The 20,478-nt window shown below is 42.0% G+C and overlaps 1 protein-coding gene across 1 annotated transcript in view; it reads left to right on the top strand.

The window, feature by feature from the left end:
- Window positions 1-9,591: 9,591 nt before the first annotated feature.
- Window positions 9,592-20,478, top strand: part of SLC35F4 (solute carrier family 35 member F4) — a gene marked incomplete at both ends in the record, with an annotated part of 286,092 nt that continues 275,205 nt past the window's right edge. The window contains one exon of the mRNA XM_082616750.1: window positions 9,592-9,694. Coding sequence (XP_082472876.1) covers window positions 9,592-9,694 — 103 coding nt within the window. The remainder of the gene's footprint in view (window positions 9,695-20,478) is intronic.

Here is a 20,478-nt window from a genome sequence, read left to right as displayed (position 1 = left end):
ATACTAGAAATATGGATTTAAAGATTTATTTGTATCCCAAAGAAACTAGAAATCTAGTAGGGGAGGGAAGTCAAACAGATTTTCACTATACAGTGTGATAAATGCCCTCAAAGGTGGTAAGCACAGTGAATGCCTTAACTTTCCAGGTCCCTACTTTTTTTTTTGTCTTGGTAGTGGGAATAGCCCCGCTGAGTCAAACTTACTGCATTTCTTTGTTCTGTATCTGATTGTACCAATGTTATGCAGACCCAGCCTGTGTGGGTGTCCAACTTCTTGCTCCCCGTTTTAAAGTCAGAGGTCTGGAATTACATGTTATGCAAACAGCTGCAGCTTCTAGTCAGACAAAATCTCATCGTTGCAGGTAAACTTTTAATGCCAGAATTTCTTTAATAAAGTTACTTCCCTGTTGCCTCTGTTAACCCATGATTGGAAGATTGCTTTGCTGATCTGGAACAAAGGAATTCTTTTAAAGGATACATTCTTCAGAGAGGACAATCTTATTAAGTCTCCAATCAATCTGCTTTGCAACACTGGCATTGGTTTTCATTGGTGGATGTGGTAGAATCCAACAATGGTCATTGTTTTTTTTTTTTTGCAGCCATCCCATCAAGAGGCAGAATCTATTTCTCACCTGTTGAATCTGGGCTAGCCTTGTAACTTGCTTTGGCCAATAGCAATGGCAGAAGCAATATAGTGCAAGTTCTGAGTTTGGGCCTCAAGAGGCCTTGCAAGCTTAACTTTACTCTTGGGACTTTCCTGCTATCTTGAACAAGCCTGGGCTAGCCTGATGGATGATGAGATATGTGGCCCAGTAATCTCTGTCTCTCCATCCCCTAGACATGTGAGAGAGGCCATCCTAGACTATTCAGTCCCCAGCTGATCCACCTGCTGGCCACAGAGGCATAAGTGAACTCAGCCAAGATCAGCCAAGTATGGCCAGATCAGTAGAACCACCCAGCTGACCAATAAGTCATGAAAAGTAACAAGTGGTTGTTATTTTAAGCCACTAAGGTTTGGGGTTGTTCAATGTGCAGTAAAAGCTAGACAGTAGTACTGCAGTTTTGACGTCCCTGCAGTGGCTTGCAGGTAATAGTGGACTTCAAAGCAGAGTAGAAGGAAAGAAGGAAGGGAGGGAGGAAGGAAGGAAGAGCGGAAGGAAGGGAGTTAATGAAAAAGGAAGAGGAGGAACATGCACTCCTCGTCTCCTGTATGTCCAGCTGATGATATTTTTTTTTTTTTTTTTTTTTTTTTGTGGTACGCGGGCCTCTCACTGTTGTGGCCTCTCCCGTTGTGGAGCACAGGCTCCAGACGCGCAGGCTCAGCAGCCATGGCTCACGGGCCCAGCCGCTCTGCGGCATGTGGGATCTTCCCGGACCGGGGCACGAACCCGTGTCCCCTTTATCGGCAGGCGGACTCTCAACCACTGCGCCACCAGGGAAGCCCCAGCTGATGATTTTTTTAAAACCTAAATTAATGAAGAAATAAGTAAACAAGTCTTATGAACATTATAATAGATTATACATAAAGGCGGAGAGTCAAACCTCCTAATTAATTATGATTCCAAAAAGATTTATTAAAATGAGCCAATGATATTTATGGCAGTGAATTTTGAAAATATCAACCCGATAATAAGAAAATACATAATTCTGTTCATTTACTCATATCTACAGGCAACACAAGCCTTTATTTACCCCTACACCCACCACCTAAAAGATGAGGGGTAACAGTTTATTTATCCTCACTCCTAACACCCAAAAGATAAGGGGGTAATAATTCAATTCCACTGGATGCCAAACTGGATAAATAACCAGGTACTGATTATACCAGAAATGTAACTCAAATAGAGTCCAGATAATAGACATCTTTGTTTTCAATTTCATTTAACAGAGCCCTTGATGGACAGACATTGCTCTGTCTGCTGAGCCCAGGGCTCAACTAGGGGAAGGTAGAAAGACAAGGAAGAAAAGTGCATGACCAGCCTGGGAGGGTCGAGGAGTGAAAGAGGCTGTGGAAGTCATGAGAAAGCCATGTAGGAGAAGGTGGCACCGAGCAGTGATAGGGAAGGGACGAGGCACTGAGAATTGGGGGGGGGGGGTGGTGTTTCCACCAACTCGCCGAGGAGCTTTGAACCATTGACTAGCCTAGCCTCAGTTTCCTCATTTATAAACTGTACTGAGCAAGTTGTTGCATGCCTGGTCTTGAGACAATTTAGCCTTGTGTGAACGAGTGTATGTGCCTTGCCCCTTCTTGAAGAAAGTGATCCTAATGACAGGTTTTCTTCATTACAATGATCCCTTTGGTGCTTAATGTGTTTCGATTGTCTGGTGTATGCCAGGCATTCTGAGAAGCACAGCCACACAGTGGTGAACAAAATGCAGTCCTTGCTTTCGAGGAACTTGAGTATACAGTGTGGAGAGGACCACGCAGTGTGGGAAGAGCTTCTGGCCCCTCCAGGAAGAGGGATGCTCAGAGAAAGTGCCCCAGAAGAGAAACTTCTTTAAAAATAGCTGAAGGATCAGTAGCACTAGCCAGATGAAGAGGCATTTGTCACTGCTATTCAAGCATGGATGATCTTATCACTTGGTTCTGCTACATAGATACATATGCCCAGAAAACTGTGAACCTAGAGTACTTCATTAGCTTAAGAATCTGAAGATTTCAGGACTACCTTGAGCTGTTACAAAACTTATTATGTACTTGTTGTCATGGAGCCCTGTTCTATTATTTATGAGAACATGGAGAGCCAGCAGAGTTAGAGACCTTTAGCCAGACTTCATCACATCCACTGGAAAAGAGATAATTGCAATTACTGCAGAGATTAATGTGTAGGCAGGCAGCCCTCTTAAAGCACAGAGCACATAAAGGCCCAGCCACACTGAAGAACAAAGAGCTGAAATGGGTTTGTTGTGTGTGGTGTGTGTGTGTGTGTGTGTGCACGTGTGCACACGTGCCCATTCATTTTAAGACTAGCAAAACTGTATTTCAGAAAATTCGGAAAATGAGAGGCTTCTCCTAATCCTACTACTCTAACAATCACTTTTTGCATTTTGAATATCCTAACAATACTTTTCCTGACAATACCAAGGCATGTACTGAACTGACCATCCTTTGGCTCAAGACCAACTGATATATGTGGGCAAGAGGCGGCGTAAGCGATAGCTTCTCAGCGCAGTCTCTTCCGAGTAGAATGGAGAAGAACTTATAACCCAGCTCTGATCTACTATGCTCACAGGTTTACCCAGTGTTGCATCTGAACCCTGCACTTTCTGGTTGTACATGCTTGATTCAAGCAGATGCACTTTCATGTGTCAGCATCAAGGAAGAAGCCCTGGGGCAGGAGGCTGGAGGTGCCTGGCATTGGCAGGAGGTGAGGCGCTGTCAGGCTGTGTCTGTGTGAAGTTGATGGGAATCCACACAGAGTTGGTCACTCCCAAGGTGAAACAAGAGGAAGTGAATTGGAGTATAAAAGGTATTTGATACGACCTTTTAGCTTTCTCTTTCTGGTCAGTTAGGAGCCTTCTATAATATCTGGGTAAGAGGAAAAAAATAAAAAGACAAATGTCAGTACTGATGATCTGCATTATCTCAGGGTATTTGAAGAGCAAATTTTATTGATGGGAATCAATGACACTGAAAATAATGATGAAATCAAACCTTGTAAACATATTTCTTACAAATTAATAGTTCTTGAGGCTAAAGGCAAAGTTGTTCCTGGGATTATTTTTGGCAATAGTTATTCAAGATGTGGGTGTATTGAACTGTGTGGATGTGTTCTGGTCTCTCTTTATCTTATTTATGCATTCTAATGAGTTTTAAATTTTCTATTCTCTCTGATTTTCCATACCACTCATCATGCTTCTTTTCAACAATTTATGATGTCTTCAGTATTGCTTATTGATAAGTTGCTTCGGGAACTGGTGAAACTTAAAACATGCACAGTATGCTCTTAGAAAACAAAGATACAGAGAATAAGATTTGAAAATTAAATGTAGTGTTTATGGAAGGATTCAAACTTTTTTTGCTTTTAATTTTTTAGTAACTTCACTTTTTATGTGTCAATATCATCTTGAATGTTGATGGTCCTTATGCCAGAGGGAAAGAGAAAATTCTGAGTGCCATGTGTTAGCTCTGGATGATCATTTAGAACTAGAATCAGTCACATAGCCTCCATATGACCACAAGGGGGCAGGAAGTGCCATCCTGCGGAATGCCTAAAATGGGGGAGAAACATAAGTATTTGGCAAACGGTACCAATGACTACCACAGCAACTTGGCATTTTTAATAGGCAATGTTACAGAAGCTTTGTGTGATAGATACTATGCAGTAGGTTTGAGGTTGTGTTGTGTGATAAAAAATATGCAGTAGGTTGGAAGGTTGTGGCATGCATGACATTTTTAGATGTTTAAATTACAGAAAGTCTTACATGTAAAATGAATATATAGCAGGTTTGAATGTATAACTACCAACACAGCTGATTAAGAATGTTACAATACTCTTTATTAGCTTTAAATTACTGTAACTCTTCTCTGAGTCCCTATTCCCCATAAGAATAGTGGAAAATGCATTGTCAGTATTACTGGGGCTCCCCTGCTGCAGGGTTATACAATCAGGGGAGATCTTTGGCTAAGCTGAACCATCATTGACCCTCAGGGAGACACCTTGGTCCTCAGCTCTCTGGTCACTGTTGAGATGTATGATAGTCAAGCCCACATTCCATCTCTCTGAGGCTGATGGCTCTTTGCTGCTTCTGGGCTGAGCTTGGAGGCAGCAGAATCTGCAGAGGCTGGGAAGCCCAGGGTTAATGGCCCAGACTCCCTCCCTGTGTTCTCTCTGAGACCATTCCACTTCCCTGGAGCGCTGTCATCTAGCAGAATTCGACTCCCTCCCATGCCTGGGGACGACCAGCTTTTGTCCCTGTTTCAGTCTGAAGCAAACTCTGTGTCCTCAGGCTTTCTCAAAGGATAGGAAGAACTGCGGGCCCTGAGCCACTTCTCTTTCTGCAAAGCACTTAAATTCTGCAGTCCACCTGTTCCATTGGTTCACAAAATCTGCCTCATGTGCTTATTCTCATGGTTGGAAGGTTTAAAGGATACTTGTAAAAGCAACTGCCACAGAGGAGTTCTTATTACTGTGAATGAAGTGTTAAAGTGCTAATTAGCTTTGGTAATAAATAATGGACAGAGTGGAGCAAGGGCTGGACGAAGGAAATTAGTATTTATTTTGTACCTACTATGTGCCAGGACTTGGTAAGATATTTTCATATGTTATCTCACTTAATCATCACAGCAACACTACTAAGTGGATAGTATGAGCCCATTTTATAGAGGAGAAAACTGAATCTCAGAGGGTTCTATGTATGCACACAATAAAACAGTAAAAATAGTCGGCATTTATGATGCTTATTAGATGCCAGCCACTGTTATCAACTCTTTATGAATGTCAACTCATTTAATCTTCACAATATTTCCACGAGGCAGGTACAATAGGTACAATATTCTTACTTTACGGATGAGAAAATTGAATCATAGAGTTTAAGAGACTCATCCAAGGTCACTGGAAAATGATGAAATCAGATTTGACCCCTGGCAGTCTGGCTCCACAGACCATGCTCTTGTCTAAGATTGAATAGAAAGGCAGAGTCAGCATTCCAAGTGTGGGTCAGCTGATGACTTGGTGGTTAAATACTCAAAACAGCTTTCCAGAAAATGGAATATGCAGACCATACTCTATTCTTCCCAGATGCCACTACTATCATCTGGTTGATCAGAGGCCAGATGCTTTTTTTTAAATTGAAATATATGCCAGATGCTTTTAAACATAAAAACCGTGGAAACTACATGGGGTCAACTCTTTGTAAATAGCGCTGATGATTGTACAAGGCAGCAAGGCCCTTGGGTATTAAAGCTTAAACATTCTTGGCTCTCTAAGCAGCCAAGTTACTCTTAGCTCAAGGAGGTAGGTGCATTATATTGGTTTCCCAGAGGGAGAAAAATGATCGTGTCCCCTTCTTTCAGCATCTTTCAATGGTAACTCTGAATAATAGGTGGTCAAATACATTAAGTGACTTGTTCCTGCCATGAAAGAGGACACCGGACTGCTGATCAGAGTAAGGAAGACTAGGTTCCATGGATTTTTTTTTTTTTTTCGGTACATGGGCCTCTCACTGTTGTGGCCTCTCCCGTTGCGGAGAACAGGCTCCGGACGTGCAGGCTCAGCAGCCATGGCTCACGGGCCCAGCCTCTCCGCAGCATGTGGGATCTTCCCGGACCAGGGCACGAACCCGTGTCCCCTGCATCGGCAGGCAGACTCTCAACCACTGCGCCACCAGGGAAGCCCCCATGGATTTTATTTTACGAATCCTTCCAAAGTATAAAGGCTGATGTGGTGTTTTAAAACAATGTTATGATAGACTATATATATCTTGAATAGAACTTATTTATGCCCAGTGATCATGTTTAGTTTTTAATATTATTACTTGGTATAGTTATTTTAGTATCAGACACAAAGATTTTAACTATCACATGAACTACTTTACAAATAATTTTTTACAACACAAATAGCCAAGTTCTGTATATTCAGTTAATATAAATATCTAATCTGACTTGATCAGATGATCAAAATAAATATGGTCCAGATATCAGAACCCACTTGGAATCACAGACAGATGCCCTGTGCTTAGCGCACTAGCAATATTTCTGAAAAGGTGCATACAAACCAAATTTTTGTAGGATGAGTTATGATTTACTCAGAAAATGGATTTACTATCTGATTTACTAGGGAAATTGGCTATGTGAAACTGGCTACTATGAGGAAACATTTTGTGAATCAACGAACTACCTTCAGCCTTTATTTGTTTAATTATGTCTTTCCTCAGTTTTTCAGAATAGATTTTTGGTATGCTGATAATTCGCATTTTGTAAATTTGAATTTTTGTACTGTATTGGGTTTGTGGAAACCGACAGACTGAGCAGGCAAACATATGAAAATACTTAAAAAAATTCTCCTTTCAAAATAATTTCTATAAATTTTTAATGATGTCTGAAGTGACATTTGAAAGGTTCAATCATTTTTTATGCACCAAAGAGTGCTTATCACTAGCAGAAATGTACTTTTCATTGTTGATCAATTTATAATTGTAGAACTTTAATTCCATTAAAAAAAAAGTGTGTCCTAGATTATGGCATCTGCTTGCATTTACTGTTTTAGTCACCCTATTACAGAGACATTTGTAAATGCTCTGCTATTTTAAAATTAACTTCCAGGTCAGCCTGAGAATTTTTATAATTTCTTTTAGGAAACATGGACTTTTGTGGGTCTAGTATATACATTATTTAACTTTATGCTGAATTTGCTGTTTGTATGAATGAGGAGATCTGGTTAAATACATTTCTACTTCTCTGGAAATTTCTGAAAACAAAGTAAAACTAGGAAGAAGGCAACAACTTACACAATGAGTGTAATTTAGAATTTAAATACATTAATTATGATAAAATATAAATGTGAATAGGACAAAACCACTTGTCTTTAAAGTCTACACATATTCATATTCCTGTTACATTAGAAGGTTTTTGCTTGAGTTTCTTAATTTCTCATTGAATTTATATATTAATATGCTATGGATTATGATGTTATTAAACACATGTTAGAAGTAATATAGGCAAATTTGTTTCATAGAAGCTTCAACCAAAAGGAGCAGCTTATGTTAATGTGATCAACTCATCTTACCATGTGCAATGCACACATTTTATATAAGGGGTGCCACAGAAATAAAAATAATAAAAGTAACAAAAGTGTGTTGAAAATTGCTTTGGGGCGGGTGGTGGAGTGCAAAGGCACAGTCCTTTCATTTTTGCTTTAAATAGTCAGCTCCCTGCCATTGCAGTAGAGTTGCTTTGTCCTTTAAGTTCATTTTGACCTTTTAATTCCTTCCACCCTCCCATCTGTCCTGGCCCAGAAAGCAGGTGTGGGAGGAAATTGGTTTCTGTATGAACTCTCCTCCCAGCCACAATCATCTCAGGTTCACTCCATCCTCACGATCCTGTGCTAGCCTTTGTGTCCACACGAAAACCCTAAGACATGGCCCCATGAAAACCCAAATTTAATTCTGCATTTTCTTATGCTTAAAATGAATTCATCTTCAAAAAAAAAGTTTGCCTATTTCTTCCCCCTTAAGGACCCATACACAGTTTGGAAAATGCTTGAAGGCAGAATGATGTGATAGGTCCTTGGGAGGTTTCTGAGAGGGCACAGAAGTCGACTGGTTTTTGTCCTTTCTCCCCCCGCCCCCGCCCCTACACTTTAGAAATGTGAAAGCTGGCAGGGGAGTCTTAAACTCACTCTGGATGGCAGGTGGACATAATGACCTCTAAGCTGATGAGCTCACACCCCACCCTCACTTGCACATACCGGTTTAGTTTCTGAGGTGTGACTTTCAGGCTTATTTTTCAGGAGGCGGTGACTGCGAATAGAGGAATAGACTGTGAATCGAGGAGTCGTCCCCACTGCTCACTGACTTTAACCTGGTGCCTCTCTGGCCAAGACAGGAGAGTCACACCTGAGGGGAGGTGTTCACTCTGAACACACAGCTTCAAGGACGTTCTAGACTCGGGTGGAATATCTCTGGATTGTAGCCAAAACCTTTCCCCGGCCAGAGATGTGTACAGGTTGAAGGGCTTCCCCCGATGTTTTGGCAATAAGAAGAAAATAATTTCTCCTCGGGGCATTTGGAATGGGCAAAATAAACATGCTGTGCACAGCTGCAGCTCCCAAGCCTTTAATGATTTCATTGGGTGGATGGAGGGTCCGGCCCGACACAGACTGTCAGACTTGGAGGCTTGATCTCTATAAGTATTTGTGTCCACGATACCTGAATAATCACTCCAAGTACCACCTGCTGGGGCCTCATTTTTCTTTTCATTTCTTAAAAAAAAAAAAAAAAAGACTCCCAGTCGTCTAGGCAAGTGGAGAGAACTGATTAACTCCAGGGAACGCTTGCAGATCAGCAGACCCCTGGTGGTGCAGACGCCAAGCGTAGACGAAGCCCTTGGGGGCACCCCAAGGTGTCATCTCCCCGAGCGACAGCGTGCACCTCTCACATTAACAGCCCTTGGTTCCGCTTGGGTCTCTCCCATCCCCGGCCCTCCTTCCTGAGCCCTGGCCACCATCTCACCTTCTCCTCTCCTTCCACGTCCTGGACCAAGCGTCTCTTCTGGCAGGTGGGGTTGGGGGATGTTTAGTCTCCCGGGAAGGGGTCAACAGGGTTAATGATGAGAGTCCGCGCAGGTGGGGCCGCCCCGGGCAGCGGTGTGTGTCGGAGGTGAGGGGGCGCTGTTCGGGCAGCAGTGCGCGGGGTGGCGGGCGGGAGACCTGCCAGGCTGACAGAGAGGCCGGCCCTCGTGGGGGCCGCTCCGCCGCCGCCGCCGCCGCCGCTGTGATGCGGCGCCGGTGCTGCGCCGGGCGGCGGAGTCAGAGCCTGGGCGCGGGAGCACGAGCTGCAACATCAGCACCGGCGGCGGCACCTGCACCAGCTCCCGGGCCCCGCGCTGCGCTCTCCGACCCGCCGCGCCCGGGGCCGCCGCCCCGTGCTCTCTATGGATATCAAGGCGGCCCCCAACGGGGTGGCCACCATCGAGGACCGGATCCTGCGGATCACCGGCTACTATGGCTATTACCCGGGTTACTCCAGTCAGAAAAGTAAGATGCCGCGGGGCTGGCTTGCTCCAGGCGCCGGAGGGGTGGGATGCGGGAGGGCGCGCCGTCCGGACACCTGCAGCCCTGCTGGCGTGGCTAAAGCCAGTCTCCTGGCAGTGGGGCTACTGGGGCTAAAAGTGTGTTCGCTGTTCTCGGTGCTGAACCGTGAGAGAGAACGGGTGTCCGGACTGTTGGCGCCTCGGACTTTGGAAATAGTGGTAGCCTTGGGGGCAGAAGCGCAGAGGGAACCGGGTGAGCGCTCCTGACGGCCGTCGGCCGGCTCACCCCAGGCTTATTCACGACGGAGCAGGCTAACGTGGCCGTTTACTTAGCGAAACTCAGCCCTTGGGGCTGCACTGCCCCAAAGTCCCTACTGGGTGCCAGGCTGCGGGCTGGGCGCTGGGGAGGCTCGGGGGTGGAGCTGGCGGCGGAGGCCGACCCAGACGAGGGTCCCGAAGCCGATGGGTCAGACTGTTCACTCCAGGCTGCTGAGACGTTGCCAGCGCGGGAATTACTCTTGTTAAAATGTTTCTGGGAGGCTGTCCACCTCGGGCAGAGAAGGAACCTGGCCAGGGCTCCGAGTCTGGGAGCTTGGAGCCAGAGACCCGTGAAAAGACTGGGGGCTGGGGTGGGTGAGAGGGGGAGGCACGACCGGGCCACCCCCGCAGCTGGCCGCCGCACGTCGCGGCTACCGCTGAGCCGGAGCGGGCCGCTCTGAGCTGTCCGCCTTTCTTCCGGCTAAGCGAGGTCATGCGGTGCGGACGCTTTCACGTTTCTGGAGCAGTTTTGCGGCGAGGGCGATGAGGTGCGCTCTACTCTGTCCCTCTCTCCCAACACACGAACCCACTGGCTCTGTTTGCTGGGATTAGTTCTGCCGGCGACCCAAGTGAAGTTCGTTTTACTCTGAATTGGGGGAGTAGCTGCGGCTTAATTCCCATGCAGGTGGGATTTCGCTTTTTCTCTTATCAATGCATTTCTGTCGCCATAGATGGAGCTTCATTGATGTTTTTGCTGTTATTTTTAACCGGAAGCCTTGGAAGCTCCTAGATGCATTTCTGATTGGTATTTTTCTGAGGCATTTGAGGTACAATCAACGTTACAGTTTCTCTGAAACGAGTAAACCCTAACACGTAGAGGGAAAAACACCTTTTTTCTTGTAACTCCTCCCCCCCACCCCCGCTACGCTCCATCTCTATTGAGCTTTCTTCCATGGGCTGTCCTCACACAGATATTTTCTAGTTTAATATTTCATTTGGCTTCAGCAAAGGCCCATTTGATTTGGATGGTTTCTGTCTAGCTGTTTTTAGCATTAGATTACATTATTCATTTTCCATACAAAAGTAATTATATAGTGTTAGAATTTTCTAGAAAGAAAATAACATGCTGTGGAATGTGGTTTGAAGTCTTTGTACTATAGACTCAAAACTTCCCTTTTTCCTATTGGCAAAGGCTTTTTGTTTTTAACCCTAGAAACTTAAGTGAAGGCACTAGTATACCATGTAGAGATAACTTAGATTTCACCTTTGAATATTTTAATTAGGAACCATGGGATTTTGGTTGCTTAGAAAATGTAGAAGCTGTCTGTGAGATTACAAGACCCAGGGTAGCATATTATTATAGTTTTTATAACAATGGAACTTTGGTTAATAAAGAACAAACCAAAAAGAATACTGGAAAAGTGACATTTTAGAGACGTGTTCATATTATCTTTTCATATTTGCTGAAATAGCTTCACACGTTTCATTTGCTGTACAATAACTGGACAAAAGGAGGGAAGAGCACAGGTTAAGACAGTAACTGAAGCTAAAAGGGATAAAGATGCATTTGGCATAGTTATTTGTGACGGACTCTTAGCTAACTTCGGGCCACAGAATTCAAACAGTGAAGGCAGAGAATCTCACAAGGACAGAGAATTATGTGATAGTCAAATACCTTTCAGGATGTTTAAGCTTTCAGAGGTAGAAAGAGATTGCCATTTTGCAGAGAGGCTAGGAGGAGAGAGAGCTGGAAGAGGGCCAGGCAGCTGAGCACCATGAAATAATCCTGCCCTTAATGCAGGCTTCAACTAGTAAACAAACACATTGAAGCAAACCAGTACAATATGGTCAATTGATTTAGCTGTTACCGGGAATGAGCAACAGCTTGGGGGAAGTCTGGAAAGATATATTTAGGAAAAGGCTGTGGTGAGGAATATGTAATATGTGAAGGCAAGGTGGCTTTCCCATTTTCTGATGGTCATGTTTGAGACCTCTCTTGATATCAATGCCATTTACTTTTCTAGAGGCAGGTGGGGACTCATCTCTGACAATGTGCATTAATGATCAGCCTCATGGTAATACATCCTGCTGCCACCCCTGCCAAACAGGAAGATGAGTATCTGGCCCAGAACAAATTCTAGTAGTCAGGCTGATGCAAAAAGAAATGTATGTGTACATATATTATGTATGTAAAAGGTGCAAACATATATAATATACACTGTATACATAAGATATATAAACATTATGTATAAAAGATATATATGCATTATATATAAAAGATATATATATATATATATATATATACAATCATCTCTATATCTATAAATTTAGATAGATAGATGGGTACAGAGATGATTAAAGCATTAGTCTAACCTCAAGTTATTTATGGTCTGGTGGGGGAAATAGATTCACTCATTCAACAGGTGCTAATTGAGCACCTCCTATGTGCCGGCAATACATCAGTGAACAAAACAGACAAAAGTATTTTCGTTTTTAGAGCTTAAGTTCTAGTCAGAAGAGACAGACAATAATAAATAAATACATAAAGTATTGTATTTGAAGGTGATACCTGCTTCAACAAAAATATCAACAAGAGTTAAAAGGCTAAAAAAGTCTGAGGGGGTAGCAATTGTGGAAATTTTAAATAGGGTGGCCAGGGAAGGCCTCACTGAGGAGGTCACAAGTGAGCAAAGACCTGAAGGATGTGAGGGAGTTTGCTGTGTAGACATTGGGAGGAAGTCGTTCCGGGCAAAGGGAACAGCCCATGCAAAGCTCTGAGGTGGAGCATGCCGGGCCTGCTAGATAAGGAGTGGGGAGGCCTGCATGGCTGAAGTGGGGTAAATAATTGGGCAAGTGGTTGGCGATGAGGACACTATGGATACAGGGGCTCGCATGAAGTAACACCTTACCGGCCATTTGTAAGTCCTTTGGCTTGTACTCAATGAAATTGGGAGCCTTTGCAGGGTTTTGACAGAGGAGTGATGTGACTTGACTTACATTTCAAAAGGATCAACTTGACTGCTCTATTGGGGCAAAGGTGGAAGCAGAGAGACTAGTTAGTATGTCACTGTAATAAACAAGGTGGGAGATAATGGTGGCCTGAACCAGAGGTGTAGCAGTAGCAGAGGTGAGAGGTGGTCAGATTCTCTATATATTTGAAATTGGATTCTCTATATACTTGAAATTCTCTGTGTATCTGAATAGGGTTTCCTGATAGTTGGATATGGTATCTGCAAGAAAGAGAGGAGTAAAAAAATGATTCCACCTTTTCTAGTTTGACCAGGTTTGAGTTGCCAATGGCTAAAGTGCGGCAAGATTCAAGGCAGAGAAGTTTAGGGGGTCAAGGGGTAAGGATAACATTTTGGAAGGTTTAAATGTAATTGGAGACATAGAAAAATCGTGGAGTTCATAGGAGATGCCTGACTGGAGATATAAATTAGGGATTTTCCAGCATTTGGATGGTTATTTATAGTCTAAGACTAAAGAGATCTCCAAGGAGTCAATGTTTATAGAGAAGAGAAGAAGAGCAAGGACTGACCCTGGGGCACTGAGACATTAAGAGGGTGAGAAGAGGGGCATATGATACCCTAGAAGCCAGTGAAGAGTTTCAGAGGGAAGAGATTAGCCAAGTCCAATGCTGCTGAAAGGTCTAGAAAATAAAAACTGATAACTGACCATGAATTTGGCAACTGGACATCATTGGCTACCTTGACAGGAACACGTAAGGTGGCAGAAGGTGGATTAGAATGTGCTTAAGCAAGAATTAGAGGGAGGAATTGGAAATGTGAGTATAGACAATTCTTCAATGATTTTTGTGCAAAGGGGAGCAGAGGAAATGGGAGTAGTGGGGTTAAGAAAGGTTTTTTTTTTGTAAGATGGGAGGCAATTGCAGGATGTTTGCATGATCATGAGAATGATTCAATAGAGAAAGAAAAATCAGTGATGTTGGAGAGATAGTGTAGCAAAACTAGTGCAGGAAGGGACATCGCTTTAGATAGGAACATGGATATAAGGCAGAGGGTATGGATGAAGGGTCTGGAAGGAGGATAACTGAGATGGTGGGAGTCTGGTGAGATTCTCTTCTGGTTGCTTTCATTTTCTCCCAATAGGAAGCAAGGTCATCAACTGAGAGTGAGGATAAAGGAGGAGGTGGTAGAGGTTGGAGGAAAGAGAAGGTGTGACTTGTTCTATGGGGAGAGTAAACGGACTGAGGAAGTACAGTAAAGTTGTCTGGCTGCCTTAAAGGGCACGTTTAGTTTCTGGTCAGAAATTTGAAGCGAGACCACTCAGTAGGTTGTTATGTTCATTGACACAGTGGTGGCGTGGAGCAAGTGAAGAGAAGGATTTAACCAGAGTTTCAGATTATCCAGTGGGTGTAATAATAGCGGCGAGGGAGTTGTGAATGTATGCAAGGAAGGTATTGTAGTGAATGACCATAGCATTTAAAGCTGGTGAATAGAGAAGAGAGAATTGAGATGATTAGGGAGAGTGAAAAGTTGGTAGGATCAATGGATTGGAAATCTCAGTGGGATCAAAGGCTAGTGGATGGTTAGTTGGGAGATAAGAGGTGATGTTTAAAGAGGGTTGTATTACTATAAGAAGTCATTCATTCCATAAGTCAAGTCAAAGGATAAGTCAAGTCAAAGGATAAATCCATTTATATTTTACCGTATTCCATTATCAATGTTTTTGGGGTGAGTCTTCTTTTTGTGTTTGTATAAGGAGGCAGTATATTGATGTGTAGTGAATTAAACTCTAGGGGCTTGGAAATTGATTCTAGTTAAACCTGCCAGCAACTTGGCTCTGAGACCTGAGACACCTTTCTGTGGCCATCAGTCTCCTTGTTTGTAAAAAAAAAAAAAAAAAGAAAAGAAAAGAAAAGAAAAAGAAAAAGGTTATAAGTCACTGTCTTAGGACAGCATGCAGTAGGTCACTTTGACAGCTTTCAAAAAAGCCCCACCCTCCATGGAGAAATCTCACTCAGTAAACTCTAGTAGGTTTACTTCACCTCTCCTCGCCCGGCCTTCCGTCTCAGATGGTGGCCAGTTCCCTCTCTTTGTTCTATGCCTTTTGTGCTTGTTGGCCTTCTGTTTTTTTCTATACTCCACCAGTGACCAGGTTCTGTGGTTGTTTTCTGTCAGTAGCTGCAAATTTATAGTAAAACTTCTTGTTCTTGCTCTGATCCCAGCTCTGAACATCCCGTTTCCAAAAAGAACTCTACCAACTTCTGGCTCTTCTGGCTCTCTCAGTTCTCCAACTATTGCTGTGACTTAGCATTTCCCAAGGCTCCAGACTCAGCTGTCTCCTCTCACTTTATTTTCCCTGAGCAAGTACATTCAGTTTCATGGCTTCACCATCTTCTATGTGTCTGTATTTCTAGGTCCACTTTTTCTGAGTCCAGACCCATATTTCAACGTTCTACTAGAATTCTTACCTGAATGTCCCCTGGCATGTCACACATAAAACTAAATTCATCATTCTGTCCTTAAAATATGCCTTTTCCTTCTTATTATGCTTTTTACCTTCCAATATCTGTATCTAACCAATTGCTCAGAAACCTGGAGTTATCCTCAAACTCTGCCCTTCCCCCTTCTCCTATATTCAGTTAACAAGTCCTATCTATTTTACCTCACATATGTGCTTTCCATCCCTATTATCACTGCCTTAGTTCTATCCATTGTGTCTTTTTTTTAAAACATCTTTATTGGAGTATAATTGCTTTACAATATTGTGTTCGTTTCTGCTGTATAACAAAGTGAATCAGCTATACATATACATACATCCCCATATCTCCTCCCTCTTGAGTCTCCCTCCCATCCTCCCTATCCCATCCCTCTAGGTGGTCACAAAGCACCGAGCAGGTTTCCCTGTGCTATGAGGCTGCTTCCCACTAGCTATCTATTTTTACATTTGGTAGTGTATATATGTCCATATCCATTATATCTTTCACCCAATCGCAAATCTTTTTAATCCAGTCTGCACACCTTAAGAACATTCAATTCCCTAAAATGCAAATCTTCCTCTCATATCCCTGATCAAATGCCAGGAATAAATCTTCATTTTCTGTGGAATAAAGTCCAAATTCCTTAGCATGCCACAATCTGAGCCCAGCTTACATTGTTCTATTTTAGCACATGTTTTCCCCTCTAATTGCCAAAGTAATGCATGCTTAATGCAGAAAATCTGGAAGGCAGAGAAGCAAAGAGAGAGTAAAAACAAAATTACTTATAATTCTACCAGCCAGAGGTGATTAGTGTTAACATTTTGGCTAACACTACCCTTTCAGTCTATTTTATATCCATAGACCCATGCAAGTGCTGTTTATTTTGTACTGAACATTTCTCTCATTGGTCTATATATCTTAATAACTGAAATTGAATGTATGCAAAATCTTCCATATATTTAAACACCTTAATCTACTTACATTGTTGAATTTTTCATCCAGTTTTTCTTTTTAATTTCATATCTCACATAGCCTCCACAAACCCTGAACATAGTCTCATCAAGCTGCTCATTGTTTTAATAACATTCTTGTCCCCATGTTCTTCAGGTCCTCAGCGCCTTTTTACACTATGGCCTGAATGGCTTCCTCTCCCCATGTCTCCTTCTTCACTCTTTGGAAAGCTCCTATTTATCTTTAAAGGCCAAGTTCAAATGCGCTGTCCTCTGTAAAGCTTCCTGATTTCCCCAGGCTGGGTTAATCCTCCCTCTGTGCTCCTGTAATACTGTGTACTCACCTCTGCTCCAGCATTTAGCACACTATTTTGGGCTGTTTACTTTTCACAAGACTGTTTCACCCAGGGAGCTTGGGGAGGGAAGGGACTTATCTTTATTTATTTTTATCTTAGGCAAAGTGAAAGTGTACTGGAGGTGCATTCTGGGTGCTCAATGAAGTTGATTGTACTAATGAATGAATGATTATAGTTTCTGTTGAAGAAATTGGAGGGTTAATTATTTCCACACAGAAGAAATGTACATGGTGGTAGTGATTGGAGGGAAAGAAAAAAGTCACCAGCTATGAATGAATTAAACAGATGTGCCTATTCGGAGAATGAGAATAAACCAAATGGTATTTTATGATCACTTTACCTTTGTAACTTCTGCATTTGTGTCCTTACTGCCTTTATAACCTTTTCTGCACCTGAATGAGGAAAAGGCAATTTTTAAAATACAAAATAGTATAAAGTTATTAGAATTCTAAGAAATAAAGTGTGGTCCCCCCCCTTGTGATGTGGTTAATATTGGTCTTCATGGTACAATATTAATATAACACTTCAGCACTCTAACTGGCATTAAGTTATAAAATTGTCTCATACCAGTGAAATGAATGCAATAAATATTTCTCCCAGTTTATAGTCTTTTTATACCTTGATAATAAGCATTATGCTTCTTTGTATATGACAGGTAGCAGTTTATAAACAGTTATAAATAATTACCATTGATACGTAGTAAGAAGTCTTTGTAACATAGTTTTAAACTATAACTTGTAAGGTCTACATTGATACTGAATAGCATTGTATATGTTATTGATGTTGCATAATGTGGTAGTTTCTACAATGTTTATTCTGATATGTATTTTTCATTTAAAATATAAATTTACATATAAACTTGATATTTGTATTGTAAAATACTACTGCTACTAATAGCTAACACATGGGTTTAACATTGTCGATAAACTTTCTTTAGAAAGCCCATCTAAGACCTGTTTGAGGCCATAAGGTCTAATGCAAAGACCACAAGACCCTGCTCTGTTACTTGCTAGACTTTTAAACTTGCATAAGTAACTTAACCTCTCAGATCAACAGTTTTGTTCCTGTAAAATGGAAATAGTAATAGTTGCATCACAGGTCATTGGGAGGGTTATATAAGATAACGTATATACAATGTCTGACACAATGCGCAGTTCAGTGTATGGAAGCTGTTGTGATCATGGAGGAAACCCGTTGAATCGGCTTCATGATTTCAAAAAGGCTTGCTCACTTTTTTCTTGTAAGTAAATGGTTTACCACTTACATTTTTTTCCTATCCAATGTTGTACTCTGAATTATTATTGAAAATTGTGTTACAGCAATGTTAAAGATAATTTACAAATTATCCAAGTCTGCAATGGTTTTTATTTTGCCATTAGAAGGTTGTCTTCTACTTCCTACCACTTTCTGGCTTACCTGGATCGCCCCTGGGGATAGTTTAAAATGGACTGGAGCCATTTGTGATGAGATTATTCCCAATGGGCTGATCCAAAATAGAGGAGACAAATCTAGGGCTTATGGGTGACAGGATGGGTCTGCATGTCTGGAGATGCAGATACCCAGACATCCAAGTAGAGAGAAGCGCAGGAGTTGGGGGAGGGGTGTGGACAAATTGGGGGAGAGAGTGGGGGAGGGGAAGGGTGAAATCCCAGCTGAAGATGAGTAGCATGGATGAGGTGGGATACAGGATTGGGAGGGCAAATAGGTGGAGAAGAAGCAAAGGCTGATGATTAATTGGGGACTAGTCTGCTGGAAATTTCATTGTTCCTTTTTACATGTGGAGTCTTTTTATTTTTATTTTTTCAAAAGTGAATAGCCTTTTGTTTCCTTGTTATGGCTGAATCCTTAAACTCCTGTGATTTCCTGTGCCCCATTACATGTGGAGTCTTAAAGGGGCAGTTGCTTTTCGGTCTATTTATATAGTGGTGAACATTACAGATAGGATATTTTAAGTTCTACTTTTAAAAATACGTCATTATGATATAAACACATTTACATAGTCTTCGAAGTTATAATTCTGTTATGTTATGAAGTATTTAACTACTTAAAGACACAGAATAGTATAGAGAAAAAGGAAAATAATCCTGTCACTGTAACATGACTACCGTTATTTTGGTTAATTTCCTTCCAATCTTCGTAATGCATATAGGGCTTCACTTCTTGATTTATTGACAAATATAAACTATAGTGTAGTCATAATTCTGACGTATACAATTTTGTGCCCAGCTTCTTTCCCACTTGACATTTTAGGATAAGCATTTTTCATTTTGTTGCATTTGTCTGCTTGCAGAGCCTGGAATTAGATTCCCTTTCAGAGATCTTGGCTTAAAGAATTTGGGCAAGCTGGTTCTCAGTTCTTTGAGACTAAATGAAATGGAGAGACCTGGAGTGTTAGTGAGGGCTTGTTTGGTTTCTCATCACAGGATTCCACTTGAACTGGTTTAAGCAAAAATGGAAGTGATTGAAACGATACTGTGAGTCTTCCATGGATTTTAAGGCCAGGGGTTAGGTGGGATAAGCGTCAGGTCCCGGACTGTTGTAGGGAAAATAGGAAGCCCTCTTTCTCTGCCTTTCATCTCTTTTTTTTTCTGGCATATGCTCTCCATTCTTGTCTCTTGCTGCAGACTTGCTTTCTCTATTCCTTGTACAAATGGTTGAAAATAGCCTCTGCAAGCAGTTCCAATGTTTATATGTCCTCTATTCAAGAGAGCAGACAGATTGAGCAAGAATCTCTTCTAAATCCAGATTCCCAGGGAAAGGGACTCTTTGGCCCAATTTGTGTCAAGTGTACACTCTTGATCCTATTGACTATGGTGGTCTGGGGCAGGGTCAAGTTATGCCATCACGGCTGCCAGAGGCTTTCTCCTGTAACCCTCCTGACAGTAGGGCAAGAGGTAGTTTCCAGAGAAAAGGAGTGATTGGCTGGACACTCAATAGCTATTTGGTTCACTGAGCTTTGCATAAAAAGTTTTTCATATTAAATCATAGGCTTCAATCAAGATCCAATCTTTCTTCTAGTCTGATAGTCCTTATAATGTACCTACATAATATTTAGTGAGGTTATAGATAGTGTATTCCTAAACTGAGAAAATCCAAGTGTTTGTTTAGAGTATAAGTCCCTAGGGAGTTCTGTTTAAAAGTACTCAACGAGCACTGCAGACTGCTTATTAAGTTTTATTGAAGTGCTGCTGGTTACATTAAAATTGGAAGACGTATTTCTTTTTCTAGGTCGGATAGGGCAACACACCAGTTCCTTCAGACTCAAGGTATAGTAACTGAGGGTGACATTTAACATTGTATACTTTAAACAGGGATTGAAAATTACACTATTCTGCAGTCTGGGATTTTCTATATTTAGTTCTGAGCTAATGCCAAGATGGCACTACTGAGGGTCAATAATGGTTTTATGGTTCTGAAAACCAGACATACTAAGAATTATTAATCTCTTGTGAAACTAAGATTCCTAAGGGTGGTAGAGCCTGCATGTTTTTGCTGCTGATGCCTTGCTCCAAGTCATGTGACTTTGGTATCTATCTTGCATTTTTGTTCACACCCATGTTTTACACTGGCATTCTAGAGGAAAGATCCAGATTGAATGAGCCGGGAACCATTTGGAGCACCATCTTCCCTGCTGGAGTAATGGTGGCAGATGCTAAAGAAGCAATATATACATCTAAAATGAATTATTATTTCTCAGGGACATTTTAGAACAAATATATTTAGAAGTTGAGAACTTTTTATTTCTCCTTAATTAAAAAAAATTGTGAGTGCCTCAAGTGGG

This window comes from Mesoplodon mirus (genome assembly GCF_964341445.2).
Source record: "Mesoplodon mirus genome assembly, chromosome: 4".
In the NCBI taxonomy this organism is placed as follows: domain Eukaryota; kingdom Metazoa; phylum Chordata; class Mammalia; order Artiodactyla; family Ziphiidae; genus Mesoplodon; species Mesoplodon mirus.
Note: the sequence above shows the minus strand (reverse complement) of the source record. Positions and strands in the feature narration are given on the sequence as shown.